Source organism: Vanellus vanellus, assembly GCF_965231255.1.
Source record: "Vanellus vanellus genome assembly, chromosome: 5".
NCBI lineage: Eukaryota > Metazoa > Chordata > Aves > Charadriiformes > Charadriidae > Vanellus > Vanellus vanellus.
The window spans coordinates 28,937,363-28,956,977 of record NC_138910.1 but is presented as its reverse complement, the minus strand read 5'-3'; the positions used below and the strand labels follow the sequence as shown (position 1 = coordinate 28,956,977).

The 19,615-nt window shown below is 39.9% G+C and overlaps 1 protein-coding gene across 1 annotated transcript in view; it reads left to right on the top strand.

Annotated features, from left to right (window-relative positions):
• RAPH1 (Ras association (RalGDS/AF-6) and pleckstrin homology domains 1) overlaps window positions 1–19,615 on the top strand; it is a gene marked incomplete at its 3' end in the record, with an annotated part of 100,366 nt that overhangs the window by 34,684 nt on the left and 46,067 nt on the right. Inside the window, exons 2-4 of the mRNA XM_082483822.1 lie at window positions 1,845–1,964; window positions 7,296–7,401; window positions 8,249–8,771. Coding sequence (XP_082339948.1) covers window positions 1,845–1,964; window positions 7,296–7,401; window positions 8,249–8,771 — 749 coding nt within the window. The remainder of the gene's footprint in view (window positions 1–1,844; window positions 1,965–7,295; window positions 7,402–8,248; window positions 8,772–19,615) is intronic.

Here is a 19,615-nt window from a genome sequence, read left to right as displayed (position 1 = left end):
TTTCTGTATGTGGGAGGGCTTTCGGGTGACATGGAGAAGAATCTTGCAGGGAGAGGCATGCATGACTTATAGAATGTAAAAACTGGTGTGGTCTTGGTGTATGGATGCAGCTCTATTACATAAGCATATTGGCTTTTTTTGGATTTCAGCATCACTCTTAGATTTTAGGAAGAGCTTCCTTCCCTTCCCTGGAGTGCTAGAAGTACTTAACAGGACTTAAAACAAGTGTTGGAAGAAATGAGATTCAGATGGTGGATGTAATATTTTCAGTGTTTGCTCAGTGCAGAATGCCATGCCAGTTTAGCTTTAATATTATTGCCCCTTTAAGGTAAGCAGCTGCATTGTGCTCTCCCACAAAATTAACATCTCAGTAGGAGACTGAAGTGGCTTTGCCTGGAGCAACTGGATGGCTGTAGCTTGCATCTGTGGGAGGCATTGGCTTCTGCTGACCTCGGAATTGTAGATCAGCTCTGAAGTCTCCTGTTCCCTGATTATTTTATCAATGTAAAGTTAAATATAAGCAATATATAAATAGAAGGAAAGGCTGTTTCTAAATCATGGAGGGGTTTTGCATGAACTATTGTCATACAAAGTAAAAAATGGATTGAAGAGTTTTTCTCAGAGATGATCTTTATCATCTTTTGTAACATCTCTCATCAGTTCAAGTCTGCAACACTGTGATGTCTTTCAGACCAGGATTTGTCTTTTCCTGAAGACTAGTGTTTAGAAAGTTTGCTTTTAAATTTACAAAATGTGAACTGGTGCCTTCTGGAAGCTATGTAGCAAATTACTGTGTAGCCCGTGACTTGACCAAATCAAGCTGTACGGTACACCATGAATTTTTTGTGTAGCTTTTGGTGGCCATCTGTTCTCATGTGTCTCTCTCGACATTCTATAGCACATCTCTAGGATTTACTCTTCTGTAGTGCCTGATCACACCTACATTGTTGCCCATGTCATTTTTCCCTCCAAGTATGTAAATTTTCATTCTGAACCAGATCCTGGGCTTAACAGTGTGGAGGTACCCAGGAAGGTGCTGTGTCTTAGCTCCATATAAAGGGCTTGGAGGACATGTTTGGGGAAGAGAATAGAGGCTTGTGTAACAAAAGATTAATTTCCTTTGAGGTGATAACAGATAACTTTTGGACAACATTAAGTCTTTATCTTGGTCACTCAAATTTGTTGAATGAGGGAGGGTTTGATAGCTGTAATGGTGACTCCTTGCTTCCAGGGAGGAGTTTCTTTGTTGGGTAAAAATTGTGCAGTATCACTGAAGTTATCTGGACAGTGTCCAAGATTTAAACTGTCTCATGGGATGTATTGCTGGCATTCTCTGTGGCCTGTTTAAGCGTTTTTGTTTACAGATGTGTAGAGTCAGCTATTTGCAGTGCAGTGAGACTGCACTTCCTGAATCGTGTTGCTTAACTGTGGTCAGCTGAATTCCTTGGAAAAGAGTTGAATTTTTGTAAAAGAGTTGAATTTTTGTAATGTTAGCAAAGTCTATTGACTTTACAATAGCTGGCAATGAATGCATGTGCAAGGCTACCATGAAATAATTTCTGATTATGTATTAAATATTGTGGACTCTGTTCTTCAGCTTTTTCTGCGTGGTTCTGACAAAAGTGAGAATGACAAAAGTACAAGAATGGCTTTGTAATTATCCATTGCAGCTTTTGCACTAACTCTTTGCTTGTGAGCAGGATAATAAACTGTGAATGTGTGCGATTTTTATAAAGCTTACGGACAGACGTACTTAGACTTCAGAACACTTTTTCATAAACTTGGTAGTTAACACCAGTTTTCTTAGATGCTGATACATTTTGAGTACTACTTCTTTTTTACAGATGGAGCAATTATCAGATGAAGAACTTGACCATGGTGCAGAAGAAGATAGTGATAAGGAAGATCAGGACCTGGACAAGATGTTTGGAGCCTGGCTGGGGGAACTGGACAAACTCACACAGGTTAGGGAGGTTTCAATCATCTCAAAGAACAATTCTTTATAAGCATTAACATGTTTCTTTTCCGCTGGTTACTAACTACTTAACACTGCCACTTGCAGCAAGTTAGACTGTAGCATGGGACCATCTCTGGGCTCTTTAAAGTTTTCTAAATTGTCTTGTATTTCCCATCTTGAAGTTGTTGAATTAATTTTTCACAATCTGCTAGTTTCACCTTTCTGAAAGAGTAATGTTCCTTCTAACAACTATGGAATTGATATTTTGTCCTCATGTATGTAGAGAAACACTGACTTTAGCTCGCTAGAGGTAGGCTATTTCTCCAAACATATGGTTGGACGTTGTTCAGCTATGACAGCATTTATTTGTTGCACCTGAACAGCAATAAGGAACAAGACATTGTGAATGTTGCCTTTGACATCATAAGGTGCCCTGATACACCCTAGAGGACTCACCATTATTGCAGAGTACACTTCCTGCATCAGAGGGGCAGCTGATAGGACGTCTTCTTTTGACACTTTCTTCTTTTTAGTGCTTTACCTTTCCTTCACAAGCAGATCTTGCATTTTGTGTGGTATGCCAGACTGCTGGGGTGACAGTCCATTTCTCTGTGACCACCTGTTGTGGTTTTTTTCAGCTGTGTGAGCTGGCCCTCCTGAATAACATATTTCATCTTATCCATCTTTGTCACATAGAGTTAAGCAAAAGTATGATACCTTAAGTTTCAGTAAGCAAGAGAAGAGGCAGCTTTTCTCATCTTCATCTTACCCAAAGACTGAAAGAATATTGAGCTAATCATGTGGCAGCATTTCAAATTCAGGCTCATCTCTGTTATCTTCTGGTTAAATCTCTGCCTGCAAGATCTAAATGTAGACAGCACTATAGGGGAAAAATGTTGTTGGTTTTTTTTTTTTTCTGAACTTGTACAAGCAGGGCAATAAAGAATCCTGCCTTTTGAGATGAATGGAAGACAGTGTGAAATAAATACATCTATGATAATTCTTGTTATTTTTTAACTTCCTGTGAAGGATTTTTAATGGTAAGTGGGAGCCATTTTGAAGGTATAGACTCTGTAAACTACCTCGAGTGAGGATCTTCACAGAGGAACGCAATGGGTAACTGGTCTCAGACCTTTTGTTCTCTGCCCCATTTTTTTAAGGTATGAGCAGCCTAGAAATAGAAGCATACTTTACTTGGGGCTTACAGCTGCACTATTGGTATACAGACTTTATGGTGATGTCTCAGTTTGTGTGCTGATCCATGCAAAATTCTTAAAACGTACTAACAGTTAAGGGGAGGACCCACATTATTTGTTTCTCACTTTCATGTTGCTGTACAATACAGTCTGCAACATAGCCTGGCAGTTGCCCTTCTGTCTTTCGTGACTACTGAGAAATGACATTTCCCCCAAAACTTTGGATGACCTCATGGTTTTGTATAAACAAGTAAATGCAGTTAGTTGTGTCTCAGTTTGTCTGTTTGGAAAGTGATTGTGTCTTAATGCAGCTGTGCCAATACTGGGGTAGGGGGTGTGGGGGTGGTAATTAGAGCCAATGAGCTCCAAAGTGCATTCTCCTGTAGTCTCAGCATTCGTTGCTATTTATCAGCTGGACTCTAAGATCAGTAGGAAGAAAGGTGTTTTTTTTTGTGTCCCTGAGTTCCTTGAACTTCTATTTTAGATTTCCTAAAAGTTTATTTTGGGGGGATTTGAAAGTAAGACCCAGATTCCTTTCCAGATGGAAGTGTTTTTTAAAGACTTGTAACTGTTAAGATGCCCATGAGATCATTTGAATTCACTTTACCCTCTTTAACTGTTAGTCTAATAAAAGCATTATAAAATGTAGTCACAAAATTTGCAGCATGTGTGAGCTGCTCTAGTTATCCTTCTCTATAGTGCAGCTTAAATGAAGGAAATCTTACCTTGCTTCTCATGGTCATTCAGAACTAAGCTTTTGGTGCTGTTGCAGTTTTCAACAGTTCATCAAACTGCTAGTTTAGCATCATAATGTGTTATGGAGCATGTGCTCTGATAATAGTGAGAGCATATTGCATGTGTTTCCAAGAATATGGAATAACTTTATTATTAAATTCAGTAAAACGTATTTTAGATGCTTTTAACCAGAACATATTTACTTTACAGAAAACCTTTTGTGGTAGTCTATGGTTTCAGTTTGAAGGAATGAGCCCTAATGTGCCTCTGCTGTCTCCAGCTTCACTGCTGTCTCTAGGGTTATAGATAGATATTTGTTTTATTATTGTTATTTTAAATTTGTTTCAGCTGTTTTGTGTGGGACAATATGTAAGCTCCATCAGAGGTACTAGAGGAGAGGTTTTTTCCACCTAATGGAAGACAAGGCTGCATCACTGGCTTCTCATCAAGTGATGATTGACTTCCTAATAAAGTGATTTTTTTTTTTTTTAAGTTCAGCCTAAACTGAGAAGTGAGTTCAGCAAAAGTAAATATTAGAAGAAAAAAATAGTGCATTTGATTTTTAACAAATGCTTGAGTAAAGATGTAGAAAATGGAAACAAAAAGTTTAGGTGAGAAATTGTCATAGAATTGTTGGTTGATGAGAAACTCGACATGAGCTGGCAATGTGCGCTCACAGCCCAGAAGGCCAACTGTATCCTGGGCTGCATCAAAAGAAGTGTGGCCAGCAGGTCGAGGGAGGTGATTCTGCCCCTCTACTCCACTCTTGTGAGACCTCACCTGGAGTACTGCATCCAGCTCTGGGGCCTCCAGAATAAGAAGGACATGGACCTGTTGAAGTGAGGCCAGAGGAGGGTCACGAAGGTGATCAGAGAGCTGAAGCACCTCTCCTGTGAAGACAGGCTGAGAGAGCTGGGGTTCTTCATCCTGGAGAAGAGAAGGCTCCAGGGAGACCTTAATAGCAGCCTTCCAGTATCTGAAGGGGGCCTACAAGAACGCTGGAGAGGGACTTTTTAAAAGGGTATGTAGTGATCACACAGCATTACAGAATAGTCAGGGTTGGAAGGGACCTCTGGAGATCATCTAGTCCAACCCCCCTGCCAGAGCAGGGTCACCTACAACAGGTTGCACAGGACAGCGTCCAGGTGGGTTTTGAATGTCTCCAGAGTGGGAGACTCCACAACCTCTCTGGGCAGCCTGTTCCAGTGCTCCACTACCCTCAAAGTGAAGAAGTTCCTCCTCATGTTAAGATGAAACTTCCTGTGTTCAAGCTTGTGCCCATTACCCCTCGTCCTATCAATAGTCACCACTGAAAAAAGACTCCTCCCATCCCTCTGGCATCCTCCCTTTAAGTATTTGAAAGCATTAATAAGATCCCCCCTCATTCTTCTTGAGACTAAAGAGACCCAAGTTCCTCAGCCTTTCCTCATATAAAAGATGTTCTAATCCCCTAGTCATCTTCGTAGATGAGAGGAAATGGCTTCAAACGGGAAGAACGTAGATTTAGATCAGATATCAGGAAAAAATTTTTCATTGTGAGGGTGGTGAGACACTGGAACAGGTTTCCCAGGGAAGTTGTGGATTCCCCATCCCTGGAAGTGTTCAAGGACAGGTCAGATGAGGCTTTGAGCAACCTGGTCTAGTAGGAGATGTTCCTGCCCACGGCAGGAGGGTTGGAACTAGATGATCCCAACCCATGTGCAGGACCTTGCACTTGGCCTTGATGAACTTCAAGAGTTTCACACAGGCCCACCTCTCAAGCCTGTCCCAGTCCCTCTGGATGGCATCCCTTCCCTCCAGCGTGTTGACCGCCCCACAGAGCTTTGTGTCGTCAGCAGACTTGCTGAGGGTGCATTCAATCCCACTGTTGATGTTGCATACAAAGATGTTAAAAGACTATCGAGGAATGCCCCTCATTGCTGATCTCCACTTGAACAATCAAGCCTTTGAGCTTGTCCTGGTTTGAGCAGAGCTCAACTCTTGAGTGACCATCTGGCCAATTCCTTATCCACAGAGTGGTCCATCCATCAAATCCATGTTTCTCCAATTTAGAGGCAAGGATGTCGTGCAGGACAGTGTCAAATGCATTGTGCAAGTCCAGGTAGATGATGTCAGTTTCTCTTTCGTTGCCCTTTGTTGGACATGCTCCAGCACCTCAGTGTCTTTCATTTAGTGAGGGGGCCAAAACGGAACGCAGTACTCAAGGTGCAGCCTCACCAGTGCTGAATACAGGGTAGACGTGGGGATGATTGCTTCCCTAATCCTGATGGCCACACTATTTCTGATCAAGCCAGGATGCTATTGGCCTTCCTGACCACCTGGGCACACTGCTGGCTCATATTCAGCCGACTGTCAACCAACACACCCAGGTCCTTTTCCTCTGGGCAGCTTTCCAGCCACTCTTCCCCAGCCTGTAGTGCTGCATGTGTTTTCTGTTGGAGCTAAAAGATTCCTTTCTTTCAGACAAGTGCATCTTCAGGAAAGCTTTATCAGCACAATCATTGCTTAAATTCAAACCCTCTGCAGGGCTGTTAAGCCTCAGTGACAGCAAGAGCTAGATTGCCCATGTAACATTTGTCACTCTAGGGGCAGCAGCTCTGGACCCTGTCATGCATCTCATGGGTCACCAGCTGGATCGTAGTGCCCTACTGCTTCCTACTTACAAAAATGCTGATATTTATTATAATATTATGTCCACATTAGCCTTCATAACATAACAATTCAACGTATTGGGTAGAAAGATGTCTTGTTTTGTCTCTTGTTTGTTTGTTTGTTTGTTTGACCATACTAGCTTTTGTAAAACAAACAAACAAACAAAAAACACACAAAAAAAAAAAAACAACAGCAAAACCTTATCCTACATAAACTGGCTGGTGTTTGTTTTCACAATTTAACATTTCTCACAGGAAAGCCTTATTGAGAAAAATGTCTGAATTTAGCTAATTTTAAATCCCTTTTAATAAAATAGAATTCTTCATTGACTGCTTTTGTGTGCTTATGCCATGATTATACTCATAAGCTAATGATGCATTTCTTAGAGAGTCTGCCACAGTTTGAATGTGTTTAGATACTTGAGCAATTCACTGCAAAGAAGTTGTTACAGGTAAGCCAGTCTGTTTCAAAATGAGCTAGTCTGTAACACCATTTAAAATGCATTTGGAATAGACTTCAGTCCTTTTGATTCTAAAAAAACTCAGAATGTGTTTAATATCTTTTCTCCATTGAATATCTGAAGCTAAATCTCTGTGGTATGGTGGTTTGGTTTTGTTTTTTGTTTTTTGTTTTTTTTGATGTGCCATGAGTTTTTGAAAATATTCTCTTAAGAAAATTAATTTTCATTCATCTTGAAGATTTTTCTGTCCAGTTCCTTGACAAACTTTATTCTTTTTTTTTTTTGTCTCTTTCAGAGTTTGGATACAGACAAGCCTGTGGCACCACTGAAGAGATCACCTCTCCATCAGGAAACCAATCTTGCCAACTTCTCATATCGCTTCTCCATGTACAATTTGAATGGTTTGTTTGAATTATTTACCTCCTAAAATATTAACTATATTGCAGCTATAAATGGGAACACTACAATATAGGAACATTTAAATACACTTGTGACTCAAGTGGGAACATTTTTGCTGAAGGCATTGCTTTCTTATGGCACGGAATTTTGAGTATCCTAAAGCAGTGTCTTTCACAGCACCTAGTATCTGAGAATTGTAGTCTAGTGTTTGTATAGAAATACACATTCTGGGATCTGGTCTCATGAAAGAATGATTTGATGTGCATTTGTTAAACGGGAAGAAAGAGCATCTTGCTTTGTGGGACAGGATGCGGGAATACAGCTACAGAATGCTTCCACATTAAACAAAAATCATGTTTTTCCTTGTCTTAAAATAGCTTCCTGTGGTTGCAATACAGGAAGCCTTAATTTAAAGTCGTGAGTATGCGTATAGTATTTTGTGGGTTTTTTAAAAAGCAGTGTCACATACCGTGAATTGCTTTAGCAGAAAATGCTTAGCAAAACATCTACACTTTATTATATTATTAGATATGTATTATTAGATTCTGTTCACAGGACAGCAGTTTAAACTTTTCAAATGTAATATGAACATTCATAATTTCTTCTGTTGGCAAATGTATTTAACTTAATTTTTTGGGTTGTTTTAATTGCTCTTAGACCGGTCAAGAGTAGTAGTGCAAATAAATTTCTGCTTAGCTGTGAGCAGGGGTTTTGCAATACAGATGGGAAAAAAAAATACAGCTTCCTTTGCTCCCTTACCTGAACTGTTAAATTGTATAACACAAAGTGAAGAGTTGCACAGACAAATGAAGTAACTCTGCACATACTGAAAATTCTTGTTTATTGCAGAAGCCCTGAATCAGGGGGAGACTGTGGATCTAGATGCCCTCATGGCTGATCTCTGTTCCATAGAGCAGGAGCTCAGCAGCATTGGGTCTCATTCAGCGAACAATGCTGCAATGAAACGCCTTGCCACAGAATCCAAAGCTCAGAAACCACCTGCTAGCCGACCTTCTACTAAGCACAGCAGCATGAAAGGATTATCTTCCTCATCTGGTAAGGCGACTAAACCATCGCATGCCAACGTGTCTTTGGATGACATCACTGCACAGTTAGAGAAGGCATCTTTGAGCATGGATGAGGCAGCCCAACAGTCTGTTGCAGAAGACACCAAACCAGTAGTTACTGCTCAGCACAGGAGGACAGCATCTGCTGGCACGGTGAGCGATGCTGAGGTGCGCTCAATCAGTAACTCCTCCCGTTCCAGCATAACTTCTGCAGCTTCCAGCATGGACTCCTTGGATATTGATAAGGTGACGAGACCTCAGGAACTGGACTTGACATCACAAGGGCAACCAATCACTGAGGTAGAGTGTCATTAATTCAATCCTTTGATTTGATTTGGGTTTTTTTTTCTTCCCTGCCCACATGCTTACAGTCCTAGCTAAATGTCATCAGTGCAGTGGGGTTGATAAAAGATTGATTGCTTTTTCATGGACTGCACATGCTGTGGCTCCTTCTTTCTCTATTTAGGTCTGCAAGGAATCTTTTTAAAGAATGTGTACTTACTTTTTTTTTTAAGGGCTTTTCCCATCTCTTCCTCCTCCTAAGCCAGTCATGGATTTTAATGTTTTATAGTTTGTTTTTATTCTAAGTAAATCTCATGTATTGCTTTTAATTTAAATCTGAGGAGTGCACAGCTGTGGAAAAAAAGAAAGTACAACTGACAAGATTACATTCCTGTTACAGTACACTTAATACCTGAAACACATGGAGCAATTTGATTGCCTGTCTGGAGCTATACTATACCAGTAATTTGCTGCTACTTAATATTCTTGTTTAATGTATGACAGGGAGAACTCTTTAAAGCAATGTACAACACAAAAAAGCAACTGGGCTGGGATACAGCAATAGCAGATGTTTGTTTGGGATTTTGGTGCCTTGACGTTGCTTAATCAGGGAGTAAACTTTTAAGTAAAAGCATAGCCAGTTTGGGGAACACTGAAAGTCCTGGTCACTTGTGGAAGGAAACAGGGAAAATGTTCCAGTGAATCTAGAGAACTTAAACTAGAAGCTGTCTTGTAGAAATATTCTCTGAAACAGAAATCTGGCGTGTTCAAAAGTCAGTTGTACTAATATGCATGTTCTCTTTTACGGGAGAAAACTGGAACAAGCTGAGTTTATTCTAATCAATAATTAACACTAATTTGAATGAGCTGTGCTGAAAGCATGCCTCTACCCATCTGCAGCAAAAAAGTTCATCTGATGTAAAGAGGGAATGATGCAGGCTTGTCAGTCTAATGATCAGCTCAGCAAGGTCACACTTAGATTTAAATATTGTTTTGAAATGGTGAGAAATGAATGAGTGACAGTTTAGGTAAGCTTTCTTTTTGTATAAAAAGTTGGTGTTCAGTATATTTTTATTGGAAATTGGTATCGAGTTAAGCAAAACAGAAAAGATAAAAATGCGTCCGTTTCTCCTTGGAAAGTTAAAATGCAAGCATTTGCATTGTTGCTGTAGGCTTAAGTGTTGGAGACAGCCTATGACAATCATCGATTATATTGTTGTTTGTCAGTCATTTTCTTTTTGTGGTATGACAAGGCTTGTTTTTGTGTTTTTCTTTTGGTCTCTGACTGTTATTCGTGCTGATATCTCTTTTTTTATGTAGAAAATTAAGCAATATTGCATTTTTGTCTCTCCTGAGGCTAAAAAGATGAATTATTTGAATTAATTGCTTCTGTAACGTGCATAGCATAAGAAAAACTTGAATTTCTTAATTTTTAAAAAATGCAATATGTTTTCTGCAGTTGATTTTGCAGGTCTCCCTCTAGATCTCAGCCTCTCTTACTTCAGGAGTGATATGCTTGAGGTGTCATTAAGATTGCCCTTCTTGTCTCTCAGATTTTTCAGCTCTTCCCATGTCATGAGTCATCAGCAAGCCACCTGCTGCACCTAAGTAACTTGATGTTGGTGAATCGAGAGACAGATGTCAAGAAGTTGCTTTGTCTTCAGGGGAAGCTAATCTATATTGCTGCATGTGATGCAGTTGCTTTCTCAGTTGCGTTCTGGGTTCTTGGCCAGTGACTGCAAGGCTCAAAATCACCCCCAAAAGCTTTTCTCACAAAGACATGTGAGAGCTGCCTTTGTAAACCCGGTGATTGCTTCTCATAAGAATGTGGCTATTGTTTCTCTGCCCAGATAGGTTGATAAGAATGATTCCTTTGAAGGAGGTAACCAGAAAGTGTTGGTAATTTGAGAGCCATATTCTGCTCTCGAGAGCAGAAACCTCTGTACTTACTAACAGTGCTGATTTGGTTTTGCTCTATCTGTTTTTTCTAATTTCAGTAGCCTGAGGAAGGTGTTGAACTCTGAGAAATTTCCACCAAGTTTACAGAATTGGTATTCAACTATTCAGTATTGAAACTATTATGTGATGGGACTTTTTACTGTGAAGCAGCTTTTTTTTTCTCATCGCTGGTGAAAGGAAAGGGGGAAAATCACATTTGTGCGGAGTTTGTTTCATGGTGGTTGTTAAATGAAATTCACTTTATAAATGGGCAGAAACCCAAGGATTCTTTGGTAGAATCATTGGGTACCAACAAAGGAGTTTATTTCCTTTTTTTATTCATTTAGTGCCTGAAAACTATTGCTTAGGGTTTATTAATCTCCATGGCTAGGTTGTGAACCAAAACACCTTTTCCTAGTATGGCTGAATCTTACCCTCCCACCCACTCAGTTGACTCACTGATGCCATTTCTAATGCAGGCCATCCCTCTGAGGAAGTAGCCTTTGAAGACAACCTAGTGCCCATGTAGGAAAAAAATGTGATTTTTATGCAGAAACTGGGAGAGGCTATTACTTCATGGCCACAGGAGATCTGTTTTGAGATTTGTTGTTCTTACTCAGTGGTTTAAGTTAGCTCTTTTCTTTTTGCCTTTCTTCCTTGAGACTGACTGCAGTTGAGCTGACCTTTAAAATTTTTCTTTGCTGCTATGGCTCTTACAAAAGAGGTCAATGACTTGGCAGCTCTGCCCTTTTGACTGATCCTTTCTGTTCTCTCCAGGCAGCATAGGGACTATAAAAGTCATGCTTTCTTCTGCAACTTAGTTTTATTGGAATCGCAGGAGGAAGAACATAACGTTAAGTAAAACGGAAGACTGTTCTGATAGGAGGAAATGCTTGTCTGAAAAAGGAAATTAGGCTTTGCCATTATTAACTTCAGTATTCTGTCTTAAAAAAATAATTCTGCTGTGTATTGAAGAGCTCACTGACCTGGAAATGTAGGGAAATCCTGTAAAAGAACTGTCATGCACTGTCCTACTAAAGGTATGTATAGTCTAGTATACTTTCTGACTGATAATAGCGACAAATGTTATGGAAAGAGGCTGCAATTCCATGGCCATCAAAAATGGAAGGATATGACTTCCTTTCCTCTCTTCCTTGCTTCCACAAAGCTCTTATTTACACTGTCTCATCTCGCTTGTCCCAGCTTTGGTGCTTACTGGTACTTAACACACCAAAACTTACCACTTTTATTCTGAGGCTCGTTCTGTGTAATTTGGGTGAGTTGTATAGGCTCAGAGGGGCCTGATGTTTGCTCATGCGCAGTAAGGGGATTGTAGCTAAGAACATGGAGGCTGGAAGGGAGAACAAGAATACACCCATTGGTGGTAACGGATTATTCACATCTTTTTGCCTGAGCAATTAGATAGGCACCTTGGTGTCGTTGTGTTACTCTTCCTCTTAGCAGTCTGTGCTGTAGGGACTTCCTGAGGTTCAAGATATATCAGCATCGTGTCAAATGATAACTCTTGGTGGTCATATTGGCCAGGACCATCCTTGTTCTCATTCTGAATTTGTCTCTGTGCCACTTAAAGGAGAGTTGGCTGTAATTCCCTGGGTTATCTAAAATCTGTTTTATTAGTTGTCATCATGATTTGTTTCATTTTCTCCCTTTCATCACAATTCTTAACACTATCTCTTTGGACATTATGAACATTAATGTCTTCAAAGACTATTACTTTGTAGTCTCATGATCTTGTCTTGGTTTCCTCTAAGCATTGCTGACTAAGGAAAGTTGTTTCCACCTCACCCCAATTACTCCTGTAATTTTTGCTAAATTGAAATTTGTCTTTCACAAAATTACTTCCCAAATCCTTGCTTGAACAGTATTATTCTTTAAATTGGTAAGTTACATTTTTGTCCTCTGTGCTTTTAGTTGTGTAATGAGTGGCATACACTTTAAATCTTGGTTTCTGCACGTGGGATACTTTATTTGAACATAGACTGAATGAGTGATGTGATAGCATGAGTAAATGTGGGGGAAGTGATGACTAACTTGTCCCTTCTGCCCACGCATATTACCTTTTCCTGTCTTCCTTTGGTCCTTCTGCCACCAAGAAATTGTCTCTATTTTCAATGAGTTGTGCTGGAGCAATAGTGGTAGTGGGAAGAGAACAGAGAACTGTGTTGATCATGCTGGTGTAGCTAATTATGTCAGATCAGTGAAAGGGTCCATTCATGGACAGTCATTGTTACTGCCCTGCATGTACTCAGTGAAGAGGTTCCAAATAAGTTTGAAGTCTGCCATCTGGTCTGGCACAGTATGATCATCACCCTCCCCCCCGAGCTCCCCTGGTTCCCGGCACGATGATGACTGTAACCCAGTTTGCATAGCAGAGAGATTCTGACTTACATATGAAGATAATGCGTAATGTAGCAGTTGGTAATGTTACATCATTTCTAATTTTTTTTTTTTTTTTTTTTAGCTTTTACTTAAATTCATTGTAGTTCTAACCTTGATGTATAGGAGGTGAAAATCATGACAGGGACTGCCAGTGCAGTAAAACTGCAGGTTATTTGCTTCACTTGGCAGAGAAGGTGGCAGTACAGAGTAAACTTTAATGTTTCTTTAGGGGAAAACAAAGGAGATTTGAGGGCGTGACAGTTAGTAATGGTTGCAATGTAAGCTTAGCACACATAGGCAAATCTATGTATTGACTAATAACTCCTGTGGGATAAAGTGGAAATGGGCGTAAGGAAAGACAAAGTTTGTGTTCCATAGCAATTTTGCCTTGGCTCGTGCATGGACACATTGTCACTAAAAATAATATTTGCTACACAGTAGTGTAATGCAGAAGCTTTTTCTACCCATTAAAGATTATTGTAGGTCATGTTTTATGTGCTATTACTAAATGTTACAGTGTATGGAAATGCAGTTAACTGTTTCTGTATGCTGAGAAATCAACCCATAATATATATGGTCTTTATAGGCAACGGTATCTTAAAATAGAGTTGGATTGCTGAACCTCGCATACTATCTGTAGGTGATTTAAAGAACAGTTGTGATCTATTTTAGCTCTTGGAGGCATAGACCATTATTGGCTCTTGTATTTTGGGAGCTTAAGGTTTGAGTAGTTTTCCTTATGTTCCATGTTTTGTGTGGTTGGCAGATGCTAAGGATGTTAGTCTCTGATTTGTGAGAGTAGTCACAGATATGCAACAAACAGGGCATGACAGGCATTTGTTTTGGTTTTCTTCTAATGACTTTTAAAAATTAAATTATTTTCATTTTCTGCCAGTTCCATTATGTCTTCAGTTTTGTACACAAAGTGTGTTCTGGAATGTTTCCAGTTATCCTTTTCCTAAGCTGAAAATAGGCAATGGAAAGACTTAATTTGAAACACAATTAGACCATCTCATCCTCTTTCTTTTTCTCCAATTATTAGTCACAAATTGTTTTTTAATAAGTCAACAATAAAGGTAAACTGTGTATATCTATCATCTTGAAGCATTACTTTGGCTTCAAATTTTGTTGGCATAAGAAGTGTGAGCCATCCAGTTTTCAAATATTCTTGAAATACATGTAAGATGACTCTTCACTTGCCAGGTTTTTAGAGGCTTTCAAAATATCCTCTGAGATAAACATATCAGTTTATGAAATAAACTTATGAAATAAATGCATATTTTGGTAATCAAACATGTTTGGCTATTCATCATGAAGTTTATGCATGACAGTAAAATGATTTTCATCCTATGATGCACTAGAACCCAAAGATTACTAATACACTCTTCCCAGTGCCTGCAAAACTACCACCTGAATTTTTTTTTTATGTTCTACTTAGAGAATCTGCAAAGCAAATTATGGGAAGGGATGGATTTTTTTGTAAGATTTTTTAATTGGAATCCAATAGAGACGTTCTGAAAGTTTAAATTACTACACATGCATGGAACGGTATGCTTTAAAAATTGGAGTATATAGATTTAAAATAAGTGAAAGGGAAATGAGAACCTAAACATTTTCCTTGTATTGGTAAATCTTGATTCTCTGATTTATTTCATAGCCCTGAATTTAAAATTCATCCTGTAACTTTTTTTCCACGTAGGAGGTCACTAATTAAAGTGGAGCAGGAACCATAAAACATTGTAAGAATATATTTATCTTCTGAGATTGCCTGTCAACTTTTCCTCAACCTGATGAATAAGTTTAAAAGTTCCCTCCCTGGAAGGAAGAGGAAAATGGACAGTATGATGCATGTCTAGTTTGACACAGCTAGCTGGCAAAGCTGGTATCAACTCAAAAATTACAGTTATGGTATGTTTTGTTACCTTAAGTATGAATACTAAAGGCATTGTCTATGCATAAATGCTATTCTTTCTGGTTGTTCTGTGTTGTTGGAGTGTTTTGTGGACAAGTAATTGTACTCTACTATCCCAAATGCATTTATCTGCAGTAAAACTGCTTCTTCAGAAAGTTTCCTAGTAGCCCCTTGCATGTGGCAGTAGTGAGATGACCGTCTCTGGCGAAGTCGTACTATATCAGTTAGAATTTGCCTGCAGTGTACTTGTCCTTTCTTCCATTGTGTTCTCCTGGAGGTACCAAACACTTGATGGTTTACATTCTCCAGCTGTTCTGGTTTTTTAAGATGAAGGCACACAGTTTGAAGTTCATCAGCCTTCTCTTTTCAGTTGCAACAGAGTCTTGTCTCATAGAATCATAGAATGGTTTAGGTTGGAAAGGACCTTGAAGATCGAGTTCCAACCCCTCTGCCATAGGCAGGGACACCTCCCACCAGACCAGGTTGCCCAAGGCCAAAGCCTGGCCTTGAACACCTCCAGGGATGAGGCCTCAACAACCTTTCTGGGCAACCTGTTCCAGTGCCTTACCACCCTCAGAGTGAAAACCTTCTTCCTAATGTTTTATCTAAACCTGCCCTCTTCCAGTTTAAAGCCATTCCCCCTTGTCCTATCGCTACATGCCCTAGTAAAAAGTCCTTCCCCAGCTCTCCTGTAGGCCCCCTTTAGGAACTGGAAGGCCACAATAAGATCTCCCCGGAGCCTTCTCTTCTCCAGGCTGAACAGCCCCAACTCTTTCAGCCTCTCCTCATAGGAGAGGTGCTCTAGCCCTCGAATCATCCTCATGGCTCTCCTCTGGACATGCTCCAGCAGTTCCATGTCCTTATGTTGGGAACTCCAGAGCTGGATGCAGTACTCCAGGTGGGGTCTCATGAGAGTGGAGTAGAGGGGAAGAGTCACCTCCCTTGACCTGCTGGCCACACTTTTTCTGATGCAGCCCAGGATACGGTTGGCCTTCTGGGCTGCAATTGCACACTGCTGGCTCATGTTGAGCTTCTTGTCAATCAGCACACCCAGGTCCTTCTCCTCAGGGCTGCTCTCCAGCTATTCCCCTCTGAGCCTGTGTTTGTGCTTGGGATTGCCCCGACCCAGATGTAGAACCTTGCACTTGGCCTTGTTGAACTGCATGAGTTTGGCTTGCGCCCACCTCTGCAGCCTGTCCAGGTCCCTCTGGCTGGCATCCCTCCCCTCCAGTGTGTCTACCTTGCCAAAGAGCTTGGTATCATCAGCAAACTCACTGAGGGTGCACTGAACCCCACTGTCCATGTCGCCGACAAAGACATTGAACAGTACTGGCTGCAGTACTGAGGAACGCCACTCGTCACTGCTCTCCACTTAGACATTGTACAAGTGCTCTCCACTTGGTCTCGTACAAGAAAAGAACGCGAGCTGGTGGTGGTGGCAGTCAGCTGAGCTAGTACCCCCTTAAAATGGTTAGACTTCTCTGTGTGTGTGTATGTACATGTGCTGTTTTGATTAGTAATGCTAACAGTAGAATAGCTGCTGTTGCTGATGGAAGCTGTCTGCAGTCCAGTGACATTTTTTAATAATTTTAGCTTCCCCTCATGCCTCTTTACATGCATTGGTTAGAGAAGTTGCTGTCAGACTTCATCAGTCGTAGAACACAGTTTGAATTGGATGCTGTGTAAATAACCATATTTTAATATAAATCTCACTGCTTTCATGCTTATTCCTCAGTACTTTAGAAAAATACTTGTGTGTTTGATAGCATTTATTGAGAAAAAATTATATCAGTGATACAGACAAGCTAAGAAAATGGTTCCTCAGAGGTTGGAACTCTTACTAGATTAATCTGCAAGAGACAAAATAGCATAGATCAATGACCAAGTAAATATCGGCAACATACATTTCAGAAGAAGCAGTGTTGGATCAAGCTACTAGACCTGAGTTGAGAAATGAGAATTCTTGCCTTATGATGTTACCAAATCTTGTCAAAAGCACTGAAGGGAGTTGTATATTTTGGTTGCAGTTTCCAGTGAAGATATCACTCCACAAGCTGTGATTAATTAATGGAGCTTTTAAAACAGCCAATTTCTTTGTAGATATACCAGTCCATTTAAAATCAAGACAAATTCCTTTACTTTTTCTGCAACATCTAATTAGATTAGGGAAGAGAAATACTACATCTGTAGGAAATTAGCAACAGATTACTTGTTTGTCCGTACTCTGGGTTGCCAAAAATCAAATTTGGAACAGATGACAAAAATTAAGAACACAACAGCCGATTGTGGAACATTAAACTCTGAAGAGGATAAAAGAATTTACACAGTTTTCTTCAGTTGCATATACTTGTAACTTATAGGCTTAAAACTAGGTTTTGTCAAGTTTGTAAAGGAGTTTGAAACCCAAAAATGAGATTTCATGTTCTGAAGAAAGAACTGAGGATTGACTGTGTCCATTTTGCATATGCTGGTTTGTGTTTAGTCCGTCATAGTATAATAAGTCTACAAATAAACTAAAAATGAAGATTTTTCTTTGAACTAAATTTACAGCCTTGCTTACAGTTTCCTGTGTTGCACATTTACTAGTCGCATGTTTGTAAAAAATATTCAAGATTTTGGACCGGACCAGCCACATCAGTGGTTTGCTTTATGAATGCAGGTGTGGTTTTTTGTTTTGTGTTTTTTTTTTTTTATGGCTTATCTGCTTTTAAACAAAAGGGTAGTTTTGTGACTTTTAACTCCCCAGCTCTGTATACCTGTTCTCCTCTGGTAATTGATCCGATTTACCTGCTGTAGGTGACCCTGCTCTGGCAGGGGGGTTGGACTAGATGATCTCCAGTGGTCCCTTCCAACCCTGACCATTCTGTGATTCTGTGGATGATTTGATGTCTACAGTAATTTTTTTAGGACTGATTCATAGTTTAGTGGTCAACAGACATATAAAAAAATATTGCTTAATACAGTTACTGCTTAGTTTAAAAGGCAGCAGATTCAAACAAAACCAATTAAAGCTATGTGTACTTTTATTCCTTAGGTTTCTTAGCTGCTTTGATGTCTTGTTTTCTGTGCTGCAGGTAGAGCCCTTCACAGGATGAAGTATCTGATATTCTTTCTCTAACTGATGCAATTACACATGAATTAGTCTTACTAAAGTTTGGGGTTTGTTTTTCCGTCCTCCTTTCAGTCTTCCACTTACTCCTTCTTTCAGTCTTCCACTTAATGCATCTCTTTTCGGACAGATCAGACGTGATCTGATTTTCCATGAAATTACACTCCATCTTATTTACTTTTTCCTGCTATGTTTTTTTGGTGTGTTTTTTTTTCTTTTGGGAAAATTCCACTGCAGATAAACTTTATTTGGGATTTTTTGTTTGGTTTATGGTAATTTAGGTCCATGCTACTGCTGAATTGGACAGTCTTGCACCATCTTGTATTGGCACTAGTGTTTGCGCAGCTGCCTAGTGATTTGGATCAGCTTGTGGTCTCCCTGAAAAATAGTCCTTCTGTATTAGTTGTTCATTGATCCACTGGACCGCATGGTCAAAATCACTGCTGTCCCAACAAGAGAGACGTGAGAGCACATGGCTGGGGAAAGGTCAGGACTGCCTGTTTCTTGTGGCAGACAGTCTTAAATTTCATAAAACCAGTAGTGAAACTAAGCTTGAAGAGAAATGTTTACTAACTTTTGCAATCTTTTCTGTCCTGCTGTGTTCAACAGGGAAGCATCACAACCAAGTGTTGGAGGTGCATGGACTAACAAATAGTGCACCTCATGCATGTGGTGCAGCAGTTTCTTAATTTGAAATGTCCACAGACGTGTTTCTTAAATTGCACTGAATTTCAGTAGGTTTAGACTATACCCACCAGAACAGGCATGAAGCTATAAGCATCCCTAGTAGTTAAGAAATACTTGCTGTAAATTAATATATAATACATTTTTTTTGGTCCTGGTTGGTTTTTTGTTTTTTTTGGAGGGGGGTGGTTTTTTGTTTTTGGTGGTGGTGGTTGTTGTTGTTTTTTTAAGTTGCAAAGTTGAACACTTAGAGTTAGGAAATTCCAGTTGCCTGCAGTGAAAAGGAGTTGCATGAGTTCCAGGAGGAGGGGTTGGCCACTTGGGAGTGCAGACTAATAGCTCCAGATTCTCAGTTCTCATGTCTGGTTCCAATATGCTCTGTGGCAGCCAGGCATTGCAATTTCAAGAAGGCTGCTGTACTCTCCCACTATGGACCCAAGCATTCTCAAACTTGGCCAATCTTTTGTTTAGTAGTGTGCAGTCCAGTTGAAGTAGTGCTCTGTGAGAGGATGCAGCCTTGATTTTTTTGAAGTGTGATGCTCCAGACCTCACTGAGACTTTATGAACTACAATTTTAATTCTAAAGGCTTACGCTCAGACAAATTTGGGTAACTTCCTATGGGACAGCACAAAGCAAGTCTTTGAGGATGCCCCTGCCAATGATCTATTTCATGTTCAGACATGCAGAGGTCTTCATCTATATTTTAAATGAGATCCCCTCTTGGAAATACTTCCTCTAATGTAAATGACTAGTAATCATCCTACAACAGTAACCCATCATGGAAAATTTCTGTCTTAGTAGTTATAGCTTGGCAAAATTTTTA